The sequence below is a fragment of the Columba livia genome, chromosome 1 (assembly GCF_036013475.1).
Source record: "Columba livia isolate bColLiv1 breed racing homer chromosome 1, bColLiv1.pat.W.v2, whole genome shotgun sequence".
NCBI lineage: Eukaryota > Metazoa > Chordata > Aves > Columbiformes > Columbidae > Columba > Columba livia.
The window spans coordinates 208274592-208292488 of NC_088602.1; the positions used below are offsets into that span (position 1 = coordinate 208274592).

The 17897-nt window shown below is 50.8% G+C and overlaps 1 protein-coding gene across 3 annotated transcripts in view; it reads right to left on the bottom strand.

Moving 5' to 3' along the window:
* Positions 1 to 2122: 2122 nt before the first annotated feature.
* Positions 2123 to 17897, bottom strand: part of PODXL (podocalyxin like) — a 49759-nt gene continuing 33984 nt past the window's right edge. Inside the window, exons 3-9 of one of the 3 annotated variants that reach the window (XM_065049319.1) lie at positions 16904 to 17058; positions 15861 to 15926; positions 9894 to 10050; positions 8500 to 8561; positions 8235 to 8399; positions 6768 to 6824; positions 2123 to 5480 (exon numbers count right to left, since the gene is read on the bottom strand). In XM_065049319.1, coding sequence (XP_064905391.1) covers positions 5289 to 5480; positions 6768 to 6824; positions 8235 to 8399; positions 8500 to 8561; positions 9894 to 10050; positions 15861 to 15926; positions 16904 to 17058 — 854 coding nt within the window. In that variant the 3' untranslated portion in view covers positions 2123 to 5288. Of the gene's footprint in view, positions 5484 to 6767; positions 6825 to 8234; positions 8400 to 8499; positions 8562 to 9893; positions 10051 to 15860; positions 15927 to 16903; positions 17059 to 17897 lie in introns of all 3 variants that reach the window. The other 2 variants (XM_065049317.1, XM_065049318.1) reach the window with 2 other exon arrangements.

The window sequence follows — 17897 nt, forward strand, 5'->3', positions numbered from 1 at the left end:
TGCAACCCATCTCATTTTAGAAGGATCAAGTCTTGGCGAACATCTTCTCTTTGACCGTTGTACTTTGAAACTGCTGAAACAGGCTTACTGCTCTCGATGCATTGATAATGTGGGGTTAAACAGCGCCAGGCTGGCTGGACACCATCACCTGGTTAGGGATGCTTTTTCAAGCTGTTTCTTCGAGCTGTTGCCTCTACTCTGAGCCTAGCACTACACAGTGTGGTGGTTTCTTTGTCTGGACCTTCCATGTTCATTATCTTGTCCTCTACACCCTCATGTGGTCCCCAAACAGCTTTGTATGCCTGGAGTTGTGACTGTCCTCTCCCTGTCCAGGACTTGACCCTTTTTTTTCTCTGTTTGGGCATCCAGCTTGAAGCATTTGCATCTCTACAGCAACCCCACAGACTCTGGTGTCCCTCTGAAGTCCCTTTGGTGTCTGTCCTGCAGTTGTTGTCTCGGATGCGCGACCACAGGAGAGCTGAACCCAGAGGTGCAGACAGTCCTGAGCTGGAATGAGTGTCTGGGGGGTGATGAACACTGGGAACATCACACGTGTTTTAATAACCAAGTTGAATGTTGACTAGTCCTATGTTGAACCCATGGTGGGCACAGGCATCGCTCCTGGACACTGGTTATTTCCACATCCTGCCCTTTCCTTTACAGATAAATGGATGATGTTTGTTCAGCCTGGAGTGTTAATTTTCTTCCTTGGCATAAATAATCTTTGATAATTTCTGGATTGATATGTAAGCCCCATGCTGTATATAAATGAGTGAAATGAGGAATATCTACAAATGCTGTATGTAATGTACATAAGGAGAGAATGTATTTTGTTCATTTTTTTCTTAATAAAAATGTATATGCTAGCAAGAGTGCCTATTTAAGGTCTGTTCATTCCAACATTATTTGCTTCTGAGGATGGGAAGGTCGTCTGTGCAGGTCTCATAGCAGTGGTGCAGGAACCGTGGATATGTTGGTGTGTTGTGTCTGCTCTGCAGAACAGCTGAGAAAATATCCTGCTCCCCAAAATCAGTGACAGGCTGGGCTCATAAATCCAGCGTGTGCTGAGCAGCAGCAAAAACTTCTACTGGGGAGGAACACAGATCAATGCAAAATGCCAACTTTAAGAAGTTTAAGAAGGACAAGAAGTTACTGAAGGGAGTCCACTGGTGCCTAATAAGATGCTGAGGGGTCTGGAGCATCTTTCTGATGAGGAGACACTGAGAGAGCTGGGGCTGTTCAGCTGGAGAAGAGAAGCTGAGAGAGGATCTCATCAATGGTTATAAATATCTCCAGGGTGGGTGTCAGAGGATGGACCAGACTCTGTTCAGTGGTGCCCAATGACAGGATGAGGGGCAACGGGCACAGACTGAAGCACAGGACGGTCCATCTGAACATGAGGAGAAACTTCTTTCCTCTGAGGTGCCAGAGCCTGGCCCAGGCTGCCCAGAGAGGTTGTGGAGTCTCCTCTGGAAACATTCAAACCCACCTGGACACCTTCCTGTGTGATCTGCTCTGGTGACCCTGTGTTAGCAGGTGGGTTGGACTGGATGATCTCCAGAGGTCCTTTCCAACCCCAGCCATCCTGTGATTCTTTAACTTCTAATATTGAAATCAAACCAAATGGTTTTTGGTGGGTGTCTCAGGTTGGGGGGGTGGGGGGTGGTGTTTGTTCGTTTGTTTAAGTTTCCACTTATGGAAAGCGGGGAAAAACAACGTGGAACAAGATAGTTTATTTTGGGCACTTGAGGGCAAATAGAGCTGCCAAACTGTCCACGCTGCTGCTGCCCTTGCGGCTGCCCCCTCTCCTCAGGGTGGTTTGACTTTGGGGTGTGAGGTTTGATGAGAGTGGCGCGACCCTGGCCCAGGTTGCCCAGAGAGGTGGTGGATGAACCATCCCTGGAGACATCCCAGGCCAGGCTGGATGAGGCTCTGAGCAACCTGAGCTGGTGAAGATGTCCCTGCTCATGGCAGGGGTGGCATTGGATGAGCTTTGGAGGTCCTTTCCAACCCAAACCACTCTATGATAACCAGATTAACATCTACATAAGGGATGGTTGTGTCTCTTGAGCACAAGCTCTGCTTCCCCCCACCCCTTTTTCACTCAGCCAAGAAACAAGCCTTTTACATAAGAATGTTTATTGACAGAAATACATGATGCTTTCAAAATATATTTGTAGGAAAATGCAAGAATAATCTCTACAATCCAATTCCTCAGTAAATTCCAGTGTAAATCAGACTCCTGTCCCTGTGAGAGATGCTGCTATACAGTACGTAAGAGCTCTACTATATGTGCAAGGTTCAACGGGTTGGAAATAGGAAATTAAGTTCTCCTTCAGTCCCTTATAGATTATGTACGTTTTCTGTAGGCAACAGTCGCAGTATCAACCTCATCAGCTGGGTCACGGCACTGTGAGCGGGAGATAAATGGTCCTGAAGTAATTATTTACACATTCCTCGCGAATCTGAGAATAGAAAAGTCTCTTGCAAGGATGTCTGAGCTGCTTGTGAAACTCTCCCCAAAAGGTAAGAGCAATAATCTCTTTGTACAATGTGTGTTAAAGCTGTTTTGGGGGAGAAAAAGAGGAGCGCGGGGAAGGGAAGAGGAGCAGGGAGGGAGGAAATGCCTGGGTAGAATTTCATTTATTATTATCATTTTTAGTCTAATTATGGCTGCAGTCTACAAAGGGGAGGGTTAAGGCCAAAGATGCTCATCACTGCATTTCCTACCGGATTTTTGTTTTTTGCAACAAGAATGTTCTCAACATAAAAAAAGGTACTTTTTTTTTTCTTTTTCTTTTTCCATGGAAATAGTTCTTTAAATAGGGGAAGGAAAATCTACTATAAAATATTAGTGGTTTAAAAATATGGTGTCTGGAAAAATAAATAAATGTACAATTCCTATTCAAATATAAATCGCTATAAGCACTTGCCGAGCAGTTGATATCTTCACTGGTCTCTGCTCGCGAAGGTTTAAGGTCTCTTGGTCTCAAGCCTTCGCAGGGTTCTCTTGGAAAGTCTTTGGACCTGGTTTGTTAAAGCACTTTGGCATCTCTTCGCTGGGAAGGGGGATCTGAGGCACGTGCCGAACACCCGGCTGCCTGGAGATGCTCTGCCAGGGGCATCCTCACGGCAACCAAAACTGCCCCGTGTCTTCGCCACGTTTATTTTCCGCCAAGGACAGAAGCACGAGGCCACCGACCCGCTGTTTGTCTCTTGGGATCGCTGGGAAGCAAACGTGCTCATGCAACAAATTGCAAACGCCGAGACGGGTTCTTCGAGCCTTGCTGCGGTGTCAAAGAGCTGAACTCGATGCTGCCGGAGCGGGGAGAAATCTGTGGCGCGGGGTTATCTTGGTGTTGAGTTTTGATCCCCTACCAGACCGGCCTTTAGCTTTTTCTTTCTTTTATCTTTTTTTTTTCCCCTCTATTTTTAATTCCACCCCCCGCCCCCTCCAAAATGACTTCCCCGTAGTGCAGTGCACAGGTAAGTGAAGTGTGCTGAATACATCGCTAATGAATAGCAGGAATATTTACATATACAAAAATATATAGGTCTGAACGCTCCGAACTCTGCCCTTCAGTGCCGGAGAGAAGGGACAAGAGCAAATCCCTTGGAGAAGACACATCTGCCAGCTTCTGGAAACCACCCTGCCCTTCTCCTTTGTGATACTGTGGATCGACTCAACCTGGGGTTCTTCACCTGGACCACCATGTGCTGGGAGATGCACTTGCCCAAACAACCTTATAGTCCTCTTCTCTTATTTCACGTGCTGGAGGATGCAACCCTGCTCTGATCCCCACCTACCAGGGCTGAACTGCTTCACCAGAGCCGGAGCAAAGGTTTTGAAACTCTCCCCATCCTTTCAGAGCTGTTTAAGCCTTATGATGGGGGGTAGAAAATCAGAAAAGACCTCAGTCCACCCACTTTCTGCTCCTGCATGTTTTCCCCCACCCCTGTCTCTGAAGATTTATGGCAAAGTGAGACCTGGACAGGAGATTGAGGGCTGTGGAGTGAAGCTCGGTCCCAGCTTTGCTGCTGAGCTGGAATTTTCTTTGCAGGCCTCTACTGTCCTACCTGCTTTTGAAGAAAAGCTTGAGGATGTAGACTGAGCTTATAAACCTCAGGAGGAGGAAACACCAAGGGCTGTACCGATGGAAAACCCTGAATACCACCAAGCTACCTGGCTCACGCTTCTGCTGCTCACGCGGGAAAACATAACCACAAAAATCACAAACCATCACAAGGCATGTAACCCACGGTCTCGGGAGGATGGACGTGGGCCATGAGATGCTGCTGCGTAATCACTGGAAGGCAATTAACGCTTCTGCAGGGAAATGCAGAGCTGGTCTGTGCTGGAGTTTCTCCCCAACCTCAGGCCTGGGTTGGCAACCAGGCATCGCTCTCAGTCTCATTAAACCCTTCGTAGGAGGGATGATCTCAAGGAACGTCTCCTTTTGCTTTCCCTCCGCTTTGCATCAAGACAAGAAGCTTCTGCACCTCTCCTGGACTCCAACTGGGTGCAGGATACATCCCACGGCCCTTTTTGGTGCAGTGATCCCGGACTGAGCATCCCTGGGCATCACTGCATCCCCCCCGGCCGGCCGAGTCCGGCCGCGTTCCTTTGCCTGCGGCACAACGCGGGGGCTCTTGTGCGTTTTAGCCGGCACTTTATGGGGAGAGGATGGAGACGGGATTAAAAAGGAACAGGCTGTTCCAGTTTTTCCTGCTCGATACCTGGGCGGTTCGTGTCGGGGAGGGCCGAGCGATGACTAAACCGCGTGGGCTAGAGGATTTTTCTAGCTCTAATTGCCAGGTGCCGGTTTGCTATTGGGAGTTGTGCTTGTGCTCCCTCTCTAATCCTATTTACTTTGTTTATATTTTTCTAATTTTTTGAGTTGCTCAGTAGCTGGAGGCTGCGGTTGGACACAGAATGAGGGGGGACACGTTGGCAGGAGACACCCCATTCACCCGAAGCTGGACAGGTCTGGTGTGGTAGGTCCTGCTAAGCACCCATGGGTGATGGAGGATGCTCGTCCAGATGCGGCCACCACAGTGGCTTGTGTTGATAAAACATCCCAGAGGTGTCTTCTCATGTCCCTCCTTCCATCCTGCACCCCACTTGTTGGCACAAGGGACCATGATTAGTTCATTAAGGGAATTTTGGGAGGGTCTCTTGGGAATTTTGCCTTGTTTTGGAGTTGTATGTGTGTAAGGATTATGGTGTGGGTTTTTCTTTTTGGGGGCGAGGGGAGGTGGTCGTTTTTTGCTTAATCGAGTTCTGTATCCTATAAATGCGTGTCCTCCTCTTCCTCCAGGTCCTCCTTCATGAGCGTGTCGAGAGGAACGATCCAGCTGTCCCCCAGCTCACCGTTGAGGTTCACCTTCTTCTCCTGCATTTCGGAGGAGGTCTCCATCACCTCCAGCGTGGGGTTGTCGTGGTAGCCATTCTCCATGGTCTGCAGCTCCTCGGTCAGGCGCTGCTGAGAAGAAAGAAAACCCAGAAACACGCCCCCCCGGGTAAAAAACAGCTTGGTCGTGCTGTACGTGCCACCTTGGGGCTGTCACCTCCCAGCCAGCCACGGCCACTGCCCCGCATAGATGTATATATTATATATAGAGACTTTCACAGTGCGTTTGAGGCTGGGGGCTGCAGTCAGCGCCAGCGCAGCGAGGGGATAGCGTGGAGCTGGCAAGAGATAGACTCTGCTGATGGTGGCAGGGAGGAAAGAGCAGCCAGAGATGCACAGAAAACCTCCAGGAGCAGCTGCCAGCTCTATCCAGGTCCCCCCAGGACCTCGGGAAGAGGCTGAGCATCACTGCTGTACCCCCACCCTGCATCCCAACCCCACCTCCCCAGCTTCACTCCACCCCTCCCTTTCCTGCTCCCCTGTCTCTTTTTAGTTGCTTTATCATTATTCTCCGCCTTGACCCAGGGGCAGCTCCCACCTCGCAGTTGCTACCGGCCCATTTTCCCTTCCATAAGCGTCATCCCGGAGTCCTATTCTGAAGCTTTCGAAGGAAATCAGGTGGGGAAAGAACAGCCCCTCCTGCTCCTTTCCCTTGGGCCGTGCATTGTTTTGGCTGATTCATGGATGAATCAGGCACTGCATCACCCTGCTCCCTCGGTATGTGGTGCTTCAGGATCTGACCCAGTCCTTCAGCCCTTGGCAGACCCCCCCCATCCTAATTTTGCATTCACCACAGTGATTCCTTCATCCCCTCCCACCTCGGAGGGACACGATGAGGAGCTGCACTCCTTTGTCAACCCTTTTTTTTTGGGGGGAGGAAGCATGGGGCTCTCACTATGCGCCCCTGTGAAAATCCGCCTGGATTTCCAGCTTGATTTATTACAGCGCTCCTAATAAATGTCAGGAGACAGGCGTGGGAGGGAATCCACAGAGAAGGAAAGGGATGGAGAAGCAAAACTGCGGGGCTCGGTGCTAGCAGGGGGGCTGCAAAGGTGCTGCTGGGGGGGCCCTTGGGCTGTACATGGTGGGGGGGATGCGGGCAAGGATGCTGGAGCTGGGCTGAGATGCTCGCAGGGGCTGTTTTGCCCCATAGGGTACCATGCTGGTACAACCCCTTGATGGATGGATGCTCAGGCAGCACTGTGCAGCAAGGGGAAGGGGTCTGTAAAGCTGGGCTTTAGTAGGCTTTAGTCCTGTTAAAAGCTATCGAACCCTACCAAGCACTGTGTGGGGGGGTGAGAGCTGGCGTGTTACGGATGCGGCGCCCGCCCCTCCGATCCCTGCGTTGGAACTCACATTAAAGATCAGGGCCACATGTCCATCATCAAACCCGGGGAGATCAGGGTGGATGTGCTGGGTATTTCCAAGGTAAAACAACAGCAAGGTTTAAAAGGAAGGGGGAAAGGAGAGGTTGGAGAAAAATAAAAACTTTCAAGTCATTTTTGGAAGAGAAGTAGGAGGAAAACAAAAGCAACCACCCAAAACAAATCCAGAAAGGTGAAATGCGTTTGATTTTTCTAAAAACCTATTGCAGCTGCTTGGGAAAAGATCTTCTCTGGTGCTCCGAGCAAGAGCTGTATTGGGAATTGACATCCATTGCTTTGGTTTCACTACCTTACCCTGTGTCTGGTGGATGTTTACCTCCCGAGCATCCAGCCGGGTCTGGTACCTGCTTCTCTGCACCGTCTTCCTTCAGGGACACGCTTTCCCATTACTAAAAATACCTTATTTCTACCTGTTTTCTCAACAATATGGGGCAAGAGTTTCATGCTGCCACCTGTCCCTGCATGGGTGTTTTTCACCCTGACGAGGGAGAGTCCATCTGCAAAACCCCGTAAGCTCCAAGGAGATCACAGCACAGCGGAGGTCGAATGTCTATTGAAGTCTTGTACCCTCTCCCATTCCCTCCCGAAAAAATCAAACATTGTGAAAACAAGCCTGACTCCAGCATTGGTTTGCTCTTCCCTGCCTCCTGTGTTTGCCTCCATTGGATGGCAAACATTTAAGCGAAGGTCGCCTTATCCTTCTTCATGCAGCTCCTGACATGTGGGGTAGATGCTGGGACCCCCTGGGAAGGATGAGTTGGTTTGGGGGGTGAGAAAAAACCTGAAGTAGGACCCAGGAGTTTGCTTCTCCATCAGGAGAGTGGTTTACTCTAGTTGTATCACTTGGCCTCAATTGTTTTCCTTCCTTTCTATTGCTGTCTCTTCTCCAGAGCTAAATCCTCAGCAACAGCAGAAGGGACCAATGCAAACCACAGGTCCATGGTAGAACTCTCCCCACCAGTGCAGGTGAACCCCTGGGAAGGCACCGGGGTGATGCTGGGTACCCAAACCTGCTCATAAAGGTATTTCTGAGATTTATTTTAGGGAGGAATGGCTGGGTTTGGAGGGGGTTGTTGGGTTGAGAAAGCTTTTCTTGTCAAGATTATGATTTGAGGATGCTGCTCGGCTGCCCTGGGTGGCAGCGGGGATGGATGCTGCTCGTTGCTGTATCCTACCACCATGACCATCCCTTTGTTTCCCTGTTTTTCATCCTGGTTGACACCCCCCCATCCTGACACCCCCAAAGGAGAGCTCCAGCACCTCCAGAGCACCCACAGCACTTGGGCACCCCTTGAGCAACACCCAAGAGTGGTACCCACTGGGTGAGCCAGGATGCTTTCACCAGCGGAGGTTGCAATGCTGATGCTCTTCATCTCCTGAAGATGCCTCTGGGACAATAAGGTCCCAGGGTACCTGTCCCACCCCTCTCCCACCTTACCTGGTCCTTCTTTTGGGAGAAGCGCTGGTGGCAGCAGCCGTAGATGGCCGCGATCAGCAGCAGGGAGCCGGCCAGGGTGACAATGGTGATGATCAAGGGCGTGCTGAACTCGTCGTTGATTATCTCCCTCTCCATTTTGTCGTAGGTGATGTTGGCAATGCCGAGCTGCCACAGAAGGGATGGGTCAGGCCCAAGGAGGGCTTCCCGTGCCACCCACCTTGGGGGACATCAGCAGGGAATCTGCTGTGCCCATGGGTGTGCTTACCTCCTCTAACTTGTCCTTTTTCTCCTTCAGCTCCTCGAGGACCTTTTCAGGGTCCAAAGGGACTGGGGGGAAGAAAGAGGTTGCAATGAGCACAGAGTGGAGGGGAAGGTTGTGCCACCACCTCCTGATCCATGGGATGACTCCCTTTCTGGAGGAGGTGGATGGAGATGTGTGGGCATGGAACCAACCCTTGCAGATTCCTCCATGGCTAGACCAGGAGCTGGGACATCATCTCCTGGCAGGGGGACTGCCCTGGAGACCCCAGTTCCCCATTGTCCCCTAGCCCTGGGCCATGCACGCCTTGGTTGGGGTCTCTGTTTTGATGGGTGATTTGTGACTGGGACCAGTGAGGGGCTGTAACTGGCTACTCCAGGCCATGCTGGAGTGGTGCAGGATCAGTCCCCAGGGCCAGGCTGCTCTGCCTGTGGTTGGGTGCTGGAGGCTGGACCTCTATCCTGATGGCAAAGAGGAGGACAATACGGCTCAGTCCTTCCTCCCCCTGGCATTAAGGCAGCTTGATGCCTCCATCCTCCTTGTCCCCTGGTGCTAAAGCACCATTTGACCACCTCTGGGATTTCCCCAAAGGGCTCTGCCATGGGCAAGGAGCTTCCCTTGGTAGTCCCATGGGAAAGGATTTGAGCTGGGCACTGGGTTTCAACCACTTCTGGGGATTTTTTTCCTTCTGGAGACTGGTGTTATAGAATGATAAAATAGTTTGGGTTGAAGGTACTTTCACAGCTTGCCCAGTGCCCCCCCTGCCATGAGCAGGGACATCTTCACCAGCTCAGGTTGCTCAGAGCCCCGTCCAGCCTGGCCTGGGATGTCTCCAGGGATGGTTCATCTACCACCTCTCTGGCCAACCTGGGCCAGGCTCTCACCACCCTCATTATCAAAAATTTCTTCCTCATGTCTGGCCTGAATCTCCCAGATTTTAGTTTGAAATCATCACCCCTTGTCCTGTTGCAACAGGTCCCGCTAAAAAGTCTGTCCCCATCTTTCTTATTGTCCCCTTTAGGCACAGAAAGGCCACACTAAGGTCTCCCCGGAGCTTCTGTTCTCCAGCTGAACACTCCTGCTCTCTCAGCCTGTCCTCCCAGCAGAGCTGTTCCATCCCTCTGATCATCTTGGTGGCCTCCTCTGGCCACTCTCCAACAGGTGTTAGCATGGACAGGAGAGGGATCTGGTGCGTTCATTGGAGAGCAAAGCTCATTTCTGGGGTCCTTTTGTCTCTCCCAATGCTCTGAGATACAGCAACCCAATGCAAGGAGCCCCTCAGCCGAGCTCTAACAGACCCCAAGGGCTCTCCCAAGCTTCAGGCTTCATCCCCACGCTGAAGCGCCCAACACCGCTCCCATCCCACCATCCTCAGGGCAGGCTGGTGGGACTATACTCACGGTGCACAAGCGCTGTGACTGCCCAGTGCTGGGAGCGGGGCTCGCTGGAGCTCAGCATCACTGTGCACGTTTCCCTGCTGGCGTTGAAAGCGTGCTGGCTCGTCGAGCAGAACGTCTCGAAGAAAGAGACGTTGGTGCTGGTGGTCCTCCACTCGGCCTGCGGTGACAGCAGGGGCTCAGCAGTGTCCTCCCAAACTGGGGAACGCCGAGGAGCATCCCACCCCATCGCCAGGGATCGTCCATCCCCATCCTCCACCATCCCTTTGCACCACCTAACCGCCGCCAGCCCTCCCGGGGAACAGGAAAGGCTTAAAAGTAGTTTCTTTACGAGAAGCCGAGCTTTTGGCTGCTGTTCCTCACCAGGGCCCTGTGACGGCCTTATCTGAAGGCTGCAGCTTTTGGTGTTACAGGAACAGCAGGTCCCCAAGGGAAGCAGAATGGGGAGGGCGGGGGAGGCCAAGGGGACACAGTGGGAACAGGACAAAGCTTTGCAACCCCCCCACCACCTGCATTTCTACCCTCTGCCCCCACCAACACCCGTCCCTGTCCTCCCAAGGGCTTCACCGTGCTCTGTGGCTGCACAGAGGCAAGAGAAAGTGTTTTGCTTTTGGATAAGCTGGAGCATCCCTGGAGAGGTCAGCATGGGAGGGATGGTAGACGGGTGTCCCCTCTGAGATGTTTCTGAGGCTTTTTGCATCTGCTCAATGCTTTGTAGAAGTTGTGAGCTCATTGAGGTTGAGATGATTGCCCTCCTGCCTGCACAGGTGCTGTGTGCACAGGTCTTGTAGGTAAGTATGCTGTATGTACAGCTCATAAATGCACAGGTAATGCATGCACATGGAATCAGGGAATAGTTTGGGTTGGATGGGACCTTCACAGCTCAACCAGTCCCACCCCTGCCATGAGCAGGGACATCTTCACCAGCTCAGGTTGCTCAGAGCCCCATCCAGCCTGGCCTGGGATGTCTCCAGGGATGGGGCATCCACCACCTCTGTGGCCAACCTGGGCCAGTGTTCTACCACCTTCCTTGTAAAGGATTTCTTCCTCATGTCCAGCCTGAATCTCTCCTCTTTTCATTTGAAACCATCACCTCTTTTCCTGTCACAACAGGCCTTGCTAAATCGTCTGTCCCATATAAGGTCACAATAAGGTCTCCCTGGAGCCTTCTCCAGGCTGAACAACCCCAACACAAGCCCTTCATGCACGGATGCCACGTGCACAAGGTCTCACCTGCACAGTTATTGTGTGCAAAACTCCTCCATGCACACCGAAACGAGCTGCCAGGCAAAACCTGCCCAGCCTGCAAAGACCTCTGCCCCTGCCCGCTCCAACACCTTAAACCTTCCTGTCTCCCCGCAACACCATCCCTGCCAGGTCCCGCTTGCTCCACCGTAAAGGTGGGAGCTGCCTGGCTGAGGAAGGCACCTAATCTCGCCCTATCTTATCTAAGTATTTGGGAGACAGGATGCGCTTGCCGGGATGGGGGTAAGCTCAGCATTGTGGGGCCCGTCCGTCCCTGGGAACCGCTGCTGGCCCTTGCTTGTCCTTTCGCTTTCCATGGGTAGAAACTTCCCCCAGGTCCCTCCTCAAGCCTGCAGCATCCTGGCTGCATCCCTGGGAAAAGGGATGAGAAACCTGCCCCAGCTCTGTGCCAGGGCAGCGAGACGAGACCTTGGCAAGGCAGCATCTCCCAGAAAGCTCATTGCCAGCAGGATGGGGAGGAGAGGGTTACAGATTGCTAGGGAGGGTGTTTTTATCATTTTCGGACGCTGGGTTGTGCTCCTACGCTTTAAATGTCCTGCAGTTAATCAGTCCCTGCCTGTGCGGTGTTTTTCGCTCGGCAGGGGCATGAAAAGCCACTCTGCTGTCTCCTCCTTCCCCAGGTTTTGCCTCAGCTTTGCGTTCCCTCGGCCCTTAATAACTCAGTTCTCCTACCACTCCATAGGGTTAAAATAGTTAAAAAAGAAGACCTTTACAATGCTTTTTTCTTTTGGGTGGGAAAGGAAATCAGATGCAAGTCTAAAATCCATCTGAGCACCGAAGTGCTTTGTTGCTGGATGGTGAGCGGTGCCTAAACCCCTTATGAGGCTGAGCTGGAGGGATTTACCCTTTCCAGGGCTGGAGGGGGACACGGTAAAGCCCACAGCAGCCGTCAGGGATGCCCCGGCGACAATGCCACAGCCCCGGCATCTCTCCCCTCCCGCCACCGGAGCCGCTCGCATTCTTTGGCTGGAGTTGACAGGCGCTTGCCGAGCAGCTCGAATCCGGTTCCCACACTGGCGGGGACCTAAAACTAACATCCCCAAATGAGGTAACGGCACTTGAGTCAACATCCATCCCCGCCAGCTGGATGGGGCAAGGGGGACCGTGGCCCTGCTCGGTGAGGGGGTCCCTCCACCTGCTCTGGGGAACCATCCTGCTGTCCCCAGTAAGGTGGGTGTCACACAGCAAATTCCCTTGGGTGCTTGGATGAAGGTTTGGGTGGTCCTGGTCCGGCTGTTGCTTTTGCATCCCCTGTCTGGAGCATGTTCCTCTCCAGTGTCCTCCAGCTTGCCTCACTCGTCACATTTGAATCCCAGCTGGGGACATGATGGAGGAGTCACCCTGGCACCCTGGGAGGTGGCCACAGGGTTGTGTGGCTCAACCAGAGCTTGGGGGACACCAGCCACCTCTGATATGGTCACCTCTTGCTTCATCTAAAGCATTTTGGGGTTAGGATGTGGAACAGAGCAGCCATCCACTCATCCATCCATTCATCACAGAATCACAGAATGGTTGGGGTTGGAAGGGACCTGTGGCGATCATCTAGTCCCAACCCACCTGCTAAAGCAGGTTCATCCATCACTCCAAAGGCTGGAGCACGCCAAGCAGCTAACAAAACCCAACTGAAGAAAGACTTGTGAACCAGATGTTGGGAAAGCCATCCTATGTCATGCAAGGCATCAAGCTAATAAGCCTCATTAAGAAACTTGTTAAGATCGTGGTGTAATCAAAGGAAGGAGAAGGGGCAAAAGGGAGGGTGGGGGAACATGGATCAAACTTCAGCGCTGGTTAAAAGCATCAACCGAAGAGGGAGGATGGTGGGAACCAACCAGCCTATAAAGTATCTTTGGTCCACGAAGTGGTACCAACCATGTCTTTGGCTCTTCTTTTTTAAGATGTTCAGGTTTAACTTTTTTATTTTAAAATTTATGGCAGCTGGAGAAACTGAGGTGCAGTGGGGTGCAATTCCCAACTGTTTTGCTGAGGTCTCTGCATTGCCAGCGTTGCCCCATGAGCCCAGATATGCACTGGAGGGGTAGCTGGCATCACCCCCTCCCCTGCCATGTGTGATTGGGACATGTCCCCCACCACTGATTCCCCATATTACCTTTGATGGTCCCCCAGCTTTTCTTTGGAGCTGTGAGCACAATTCTGCCTGACTCTGCCTGGTTCTTGCGCACCAGGGCCGGAGCCATTTCTGGAACATTTTTCCTTATAGCACGCACTTTCCTGTTTTCCCACGGGTTGCAAAATGCAAGGGATTATTTTTTTTTCAGTTTGCTGTCAAGATTTGGCTAGAGACTTGTTTATCGGGCCTACAAAGCAGGGAAACCAGATAGTGCCATTTCTCTGTTATCTGCTCGGCTTGGGAGGCATAAAATTTGCTGCAATTTTCAGGAATACACCGCGTGGAAAAGTTAACGGTGAGCGGGCGGGAGGTGTTTCGGCAGCCAAGGAGAGCGATGCTATGGGAGGATGCACCCTGGCAGTTTTTCTGCAGCTGTTTTGAGGCGTAATTGGCATTTTGTACTAACAATGCTTCGTCTCGTTATTATGCCCAGGGGAATTTAAGGGAAACAGGGCGGCAGACTCGCCAGCTCGCCAGCTCCAGCAGAGCGGGCAGAAAGGAGCGATGGATGATGCCAAACCATGGTGTTCACCCACCCCGAGCATTTTGCAGCCTTACAATCCCAATTTCTGAAAGATTCTCCCAGCATAGCTCCAGTAAAGCCACAGGGAAGACAGCAGCTCCGTGCAGAACATGCGGTTGGGCTCCATGATCTTCAGGGTCTCTTCCGACCAAAATGATTCTATGATTCTACAACTGCACCCAGAAGGTGGGAATCATTAAACACCAGCATGGTTGTAAGTTGCCCAGGTGCTTTAGGCTCCAAAGTGAGATTTTTTGTTAATCTGATGAAATACTTCATGTATTCAATATAAAATCTGATGAGAAGGTTCAGACATTGCACAAAGCAGGGATGCTCTCAGGAGGGGTTGTCCTGCTGAGGCATCTGGGCCATGGGCATCGCGGTAATAAGGTCCCTCCCTGGAGTAGATTGATAGAATCATTTTGGTTGTGAGAGATCCTCAAGACAATTGAGTCCAATTGTTAACCCAGCACTGGCACTAAACCACATACCTAAGAGCCTCATCTACACATCTTTTAAACCCCTCCAGGGATGGTGACTCCACCACTGCCCTGGGCAGCCTGCTCCAATGCCTGACAGCCCTTTCTGGGAAGAAATTTTACCCAATATCCAATCTAAACCTCCCCTGATGCAACTTGAGGCCATTTCCTCTTGTCCTATCACTTGCTATTGGGGGAGGTCATCCTCAGTGTTAAGGGCAGCACGACTAAGAAGATAATTTCTGTAGATGTCCAGTCAAGGAACATTTACACCCAGCAGCAGCCAAAGTAGGAAGGGGATGACCATGAGATGGCAGCAGACAAGCATTTCCCCTCCTCCCAAGAGCATGGTGGGTGCTATCGTGAGGTCCAAGCCCTCTCCAGGACTGCCAGGCAGGGCCACCACCGAGACACGAGGAATTTCGAGAGCCACTGTGGTCAGTAGGAGTGATTGTACTCATCTCAGTGTGTATCTCAGGGGGTTTTATGAACACAGTGTGGCTTCCCTTTGGGTCTCACCACCGTGCAGTCAAGAGTCAGTCCATTTTACACATGGGAAAGTAGAGGTTCATGAACCTGAGCAGCTATTTCTGATGCTGTACAGCATAAGCTGTGAGAAGGTCCATGAAGTGCCAATTTCCTGATGCTTATGCTGTTGTGGCAGTGCTGAGATCCAAAAACCAGAGCATTATAATACCAAAAACCACCTCTGAGCTCTACTCACAGTTCAGACACGATCACTTTGTTAAGATCTCACCAGCCATGTGACATTGTCTCTTCCTCATTGTTATAAACTTAAAACTTCAACCTATTTAAAAATGATCAATATATTGCTTCTTCCCTATTGTAGGAATCTCATGGTTTCCTCAAGAATCATTTTGAATGTGGGTATCCCCCAGAAAAGCCAGCAGACAATAGCCACCCACCAAAAGGAGTCTTGGTGTATAGTCTTGTGTTGGGCTTGCCTTTCCCCAACCTTGGCATTACATTTTATTACTCCCTGGTCTTGTAAAGGGTCTGAAACAAATGAAATGGAGTTTTTTGCTCTCGATTTAGGGTGATATACATCAAGGAGCACAGTGAGTCCCAAACTCCAGTATGCTGTGCTTCCCAGCTGCTCTGCAGTCAGATCCCACCCTACCCCAGCTGTGAGGTTGCAAGACCTCACCAAGTACACAACAAACAGATGAACTCCACATTTTTTGCTTGGATTTTGTGATGAACTCCTTGCCTTTCTGCTAAGGCAAAAAGTTTTCTCATTAGCCTCCGCAAAGGGAAAGTTTCACCCTCTAAAATCTCACATTACTCTTTTTCTGAGACCTGGGCGGGTTCAGCTGGTCCTTCTACTTGAAGAAGACCACATGAGCCTCTTTGCCTCTCATATCGCCCACCAGGTGATACTGCTGAGTGTGGGTTTGCATTTACCATTTTACACTCTAAAAGTGGTTGCATCTTCTTTTGATGAAATTACTCTCATTGACGAAATTAGGCTCACATGCCCGGAGCACCACAGCTCAAAAGTTGACCTCCAACAGCAACAATCCTTCATAGAAGTCCAAAAGGGTGGTACTTACACAGGTTTTAGCTTCTTTCAGATAGATGGTGGGCCGATTATTTTGCACTTGGTCTTTACAGATGACCTGGAAAGACAGAAGAAAAGCAACTCTCAAATGGTTGACAGAGGTTGCAAAGACAGTTGGTCACTGATAAAATAGACTGCCCCAAACCAGGAGACATCCCAACCAAAGCTCTGATCTGTTTTAAGGAAACAAGACAGGGAGCCCTTTACTCAACACTTTATAAGTGGAAAGGGTTTTCACAGATAACTGACGTGGTTATCTGTGGGATATTTGCTAATGCCCTTCCTAAACCTGGCTTAGGATTTGCAGTATGGGATGAAGCAGGAATGTCTTTGTCAGTAGAAGATCCATGCCGGTGGGCCAAGTATGCCGTACTGCCCTGCAAAAGATGAGCATCTAGAAACAACATCCCTTTCCCTCCTTCCCAGCACTTCAATTATCCTGGCTTGTGTTTTGAGATGTCTCTACACTCCCAAACCATTTTCTGCCAATATCACCCTTGAACGGTTGATGCTGAATTGTGGTCTTTGCCCTCTCATCATGCCCAAGTCTGTCTCAAGGCAGCTTCTGCACTCCATAATTCTTCCCTCTCTCTCCCCAGACTTCACTTCTTCCCTGTTCAGCACCCAAACATTAAACCCCTTCAACTCCTTCTTCCATTTCACTTCAGTGGAAAGCTATGGGAGAAAGGGGTGGTAAAACACTGGCCCAGGTTGGCCAGAGTGGTGGTGGATGAACCATCCCTGGAGACATCCCAGACCAGGCTGAATGGGTCTCTGAGCAACCTGAGCTGGTGAAGATGTCCCTGCTCATGGCAGAGGTGGGACTGGATGAGCTTTGAAGGTCCCTTCCAACCCACACTGTTCTCTGATTCTACAATCTAGAATTACGCTGCTGCCTTGTGTTCTCCTGAGGCAGATCTCTCTGACACAGCCCTGCAAAGCAAGAAGGGCTGCAGGCTCTGTGTGTACATGAGATGCCAGATAAATATTAACAGACACCACTACGAAGTGCCCACCTCCCCGTAGCATCATTACCTCATTTTGGAAAGAAGTACTAGGATGCTGGTGGCCAGGACTGCTGCTCGCCGGCTGGTCCCCCGGGGCTGGGGTTGATGGCTGTGCGCTGGCAGGGCTCTGGTCAGCACTTGTAGGTTTGGTTGACACAGATTTGACATCTTGGCTTCTCTGGTCTGGGTCCCAGCAAAAAACAAGCAGACAGACACTGATACAGTATAGAGAATACAGCTGACAGGTCTGTTAATGAGCAGGTGAAAGTAAGCTTTCAGCTCTAGCCCTGCTTTGAAGCTCACCGTGTCAAAGCTTGGAGAGGTTTGGGGGTTTTTCTTTTTCCTTTTTAAAAATGTTAATTAACTGTGATATGAAAAAAATATTGCAGACTCTATTTTCTGGTGCTGAAACCCATCAGACTGTTTTGGAGAGAAAAACCTGAAAGTTATGATAGCTGTGTATTTGTAGCTGGGTAATCACTTAACAAAGGAATATTGCTGGGTAAATGAGATGGCCCTCATTTCACTTTATCTGGGGTGTCTTCCATGGAGGTTTTTACAACAGAGGTCTGGCTGACTAACCAGGATCTCCCAGCGAGTGGAATTCATTGTGCAATCCCACTGACAACTGCAGTCGCCTCTGTTAGGAGGGGATGAAACACCATAACTTTGGTTGACTCCATCAGCTATGGAAGAAGCCCATGGTGACAGGCTTAGGAGCAGTTTATGGTACTATGGGAGACAGCCTGAGGTGTCCTGCCTGCCTGCTGCTCCAGAAGCCCACATGCCCCACATCTACCAGTTCCATGCAGGTGTCTCAGATACCTGAGATCATCTCAGAGGCCTTTGTTAAGGTCTGTAGTATCTTAGAGTTTCTTGTGCAATGGGAGTAGTGCAAGGAGCATAGGAACCTCTTGCCTCCCCAAGTCCTTTTGAAGGACTGGATCTCCACCCCTGGGTTCCTAACTGATCCTTAAATGGCGTTAAGGAGAACTGAAACACCACATCCTGTTCTCAGCCTG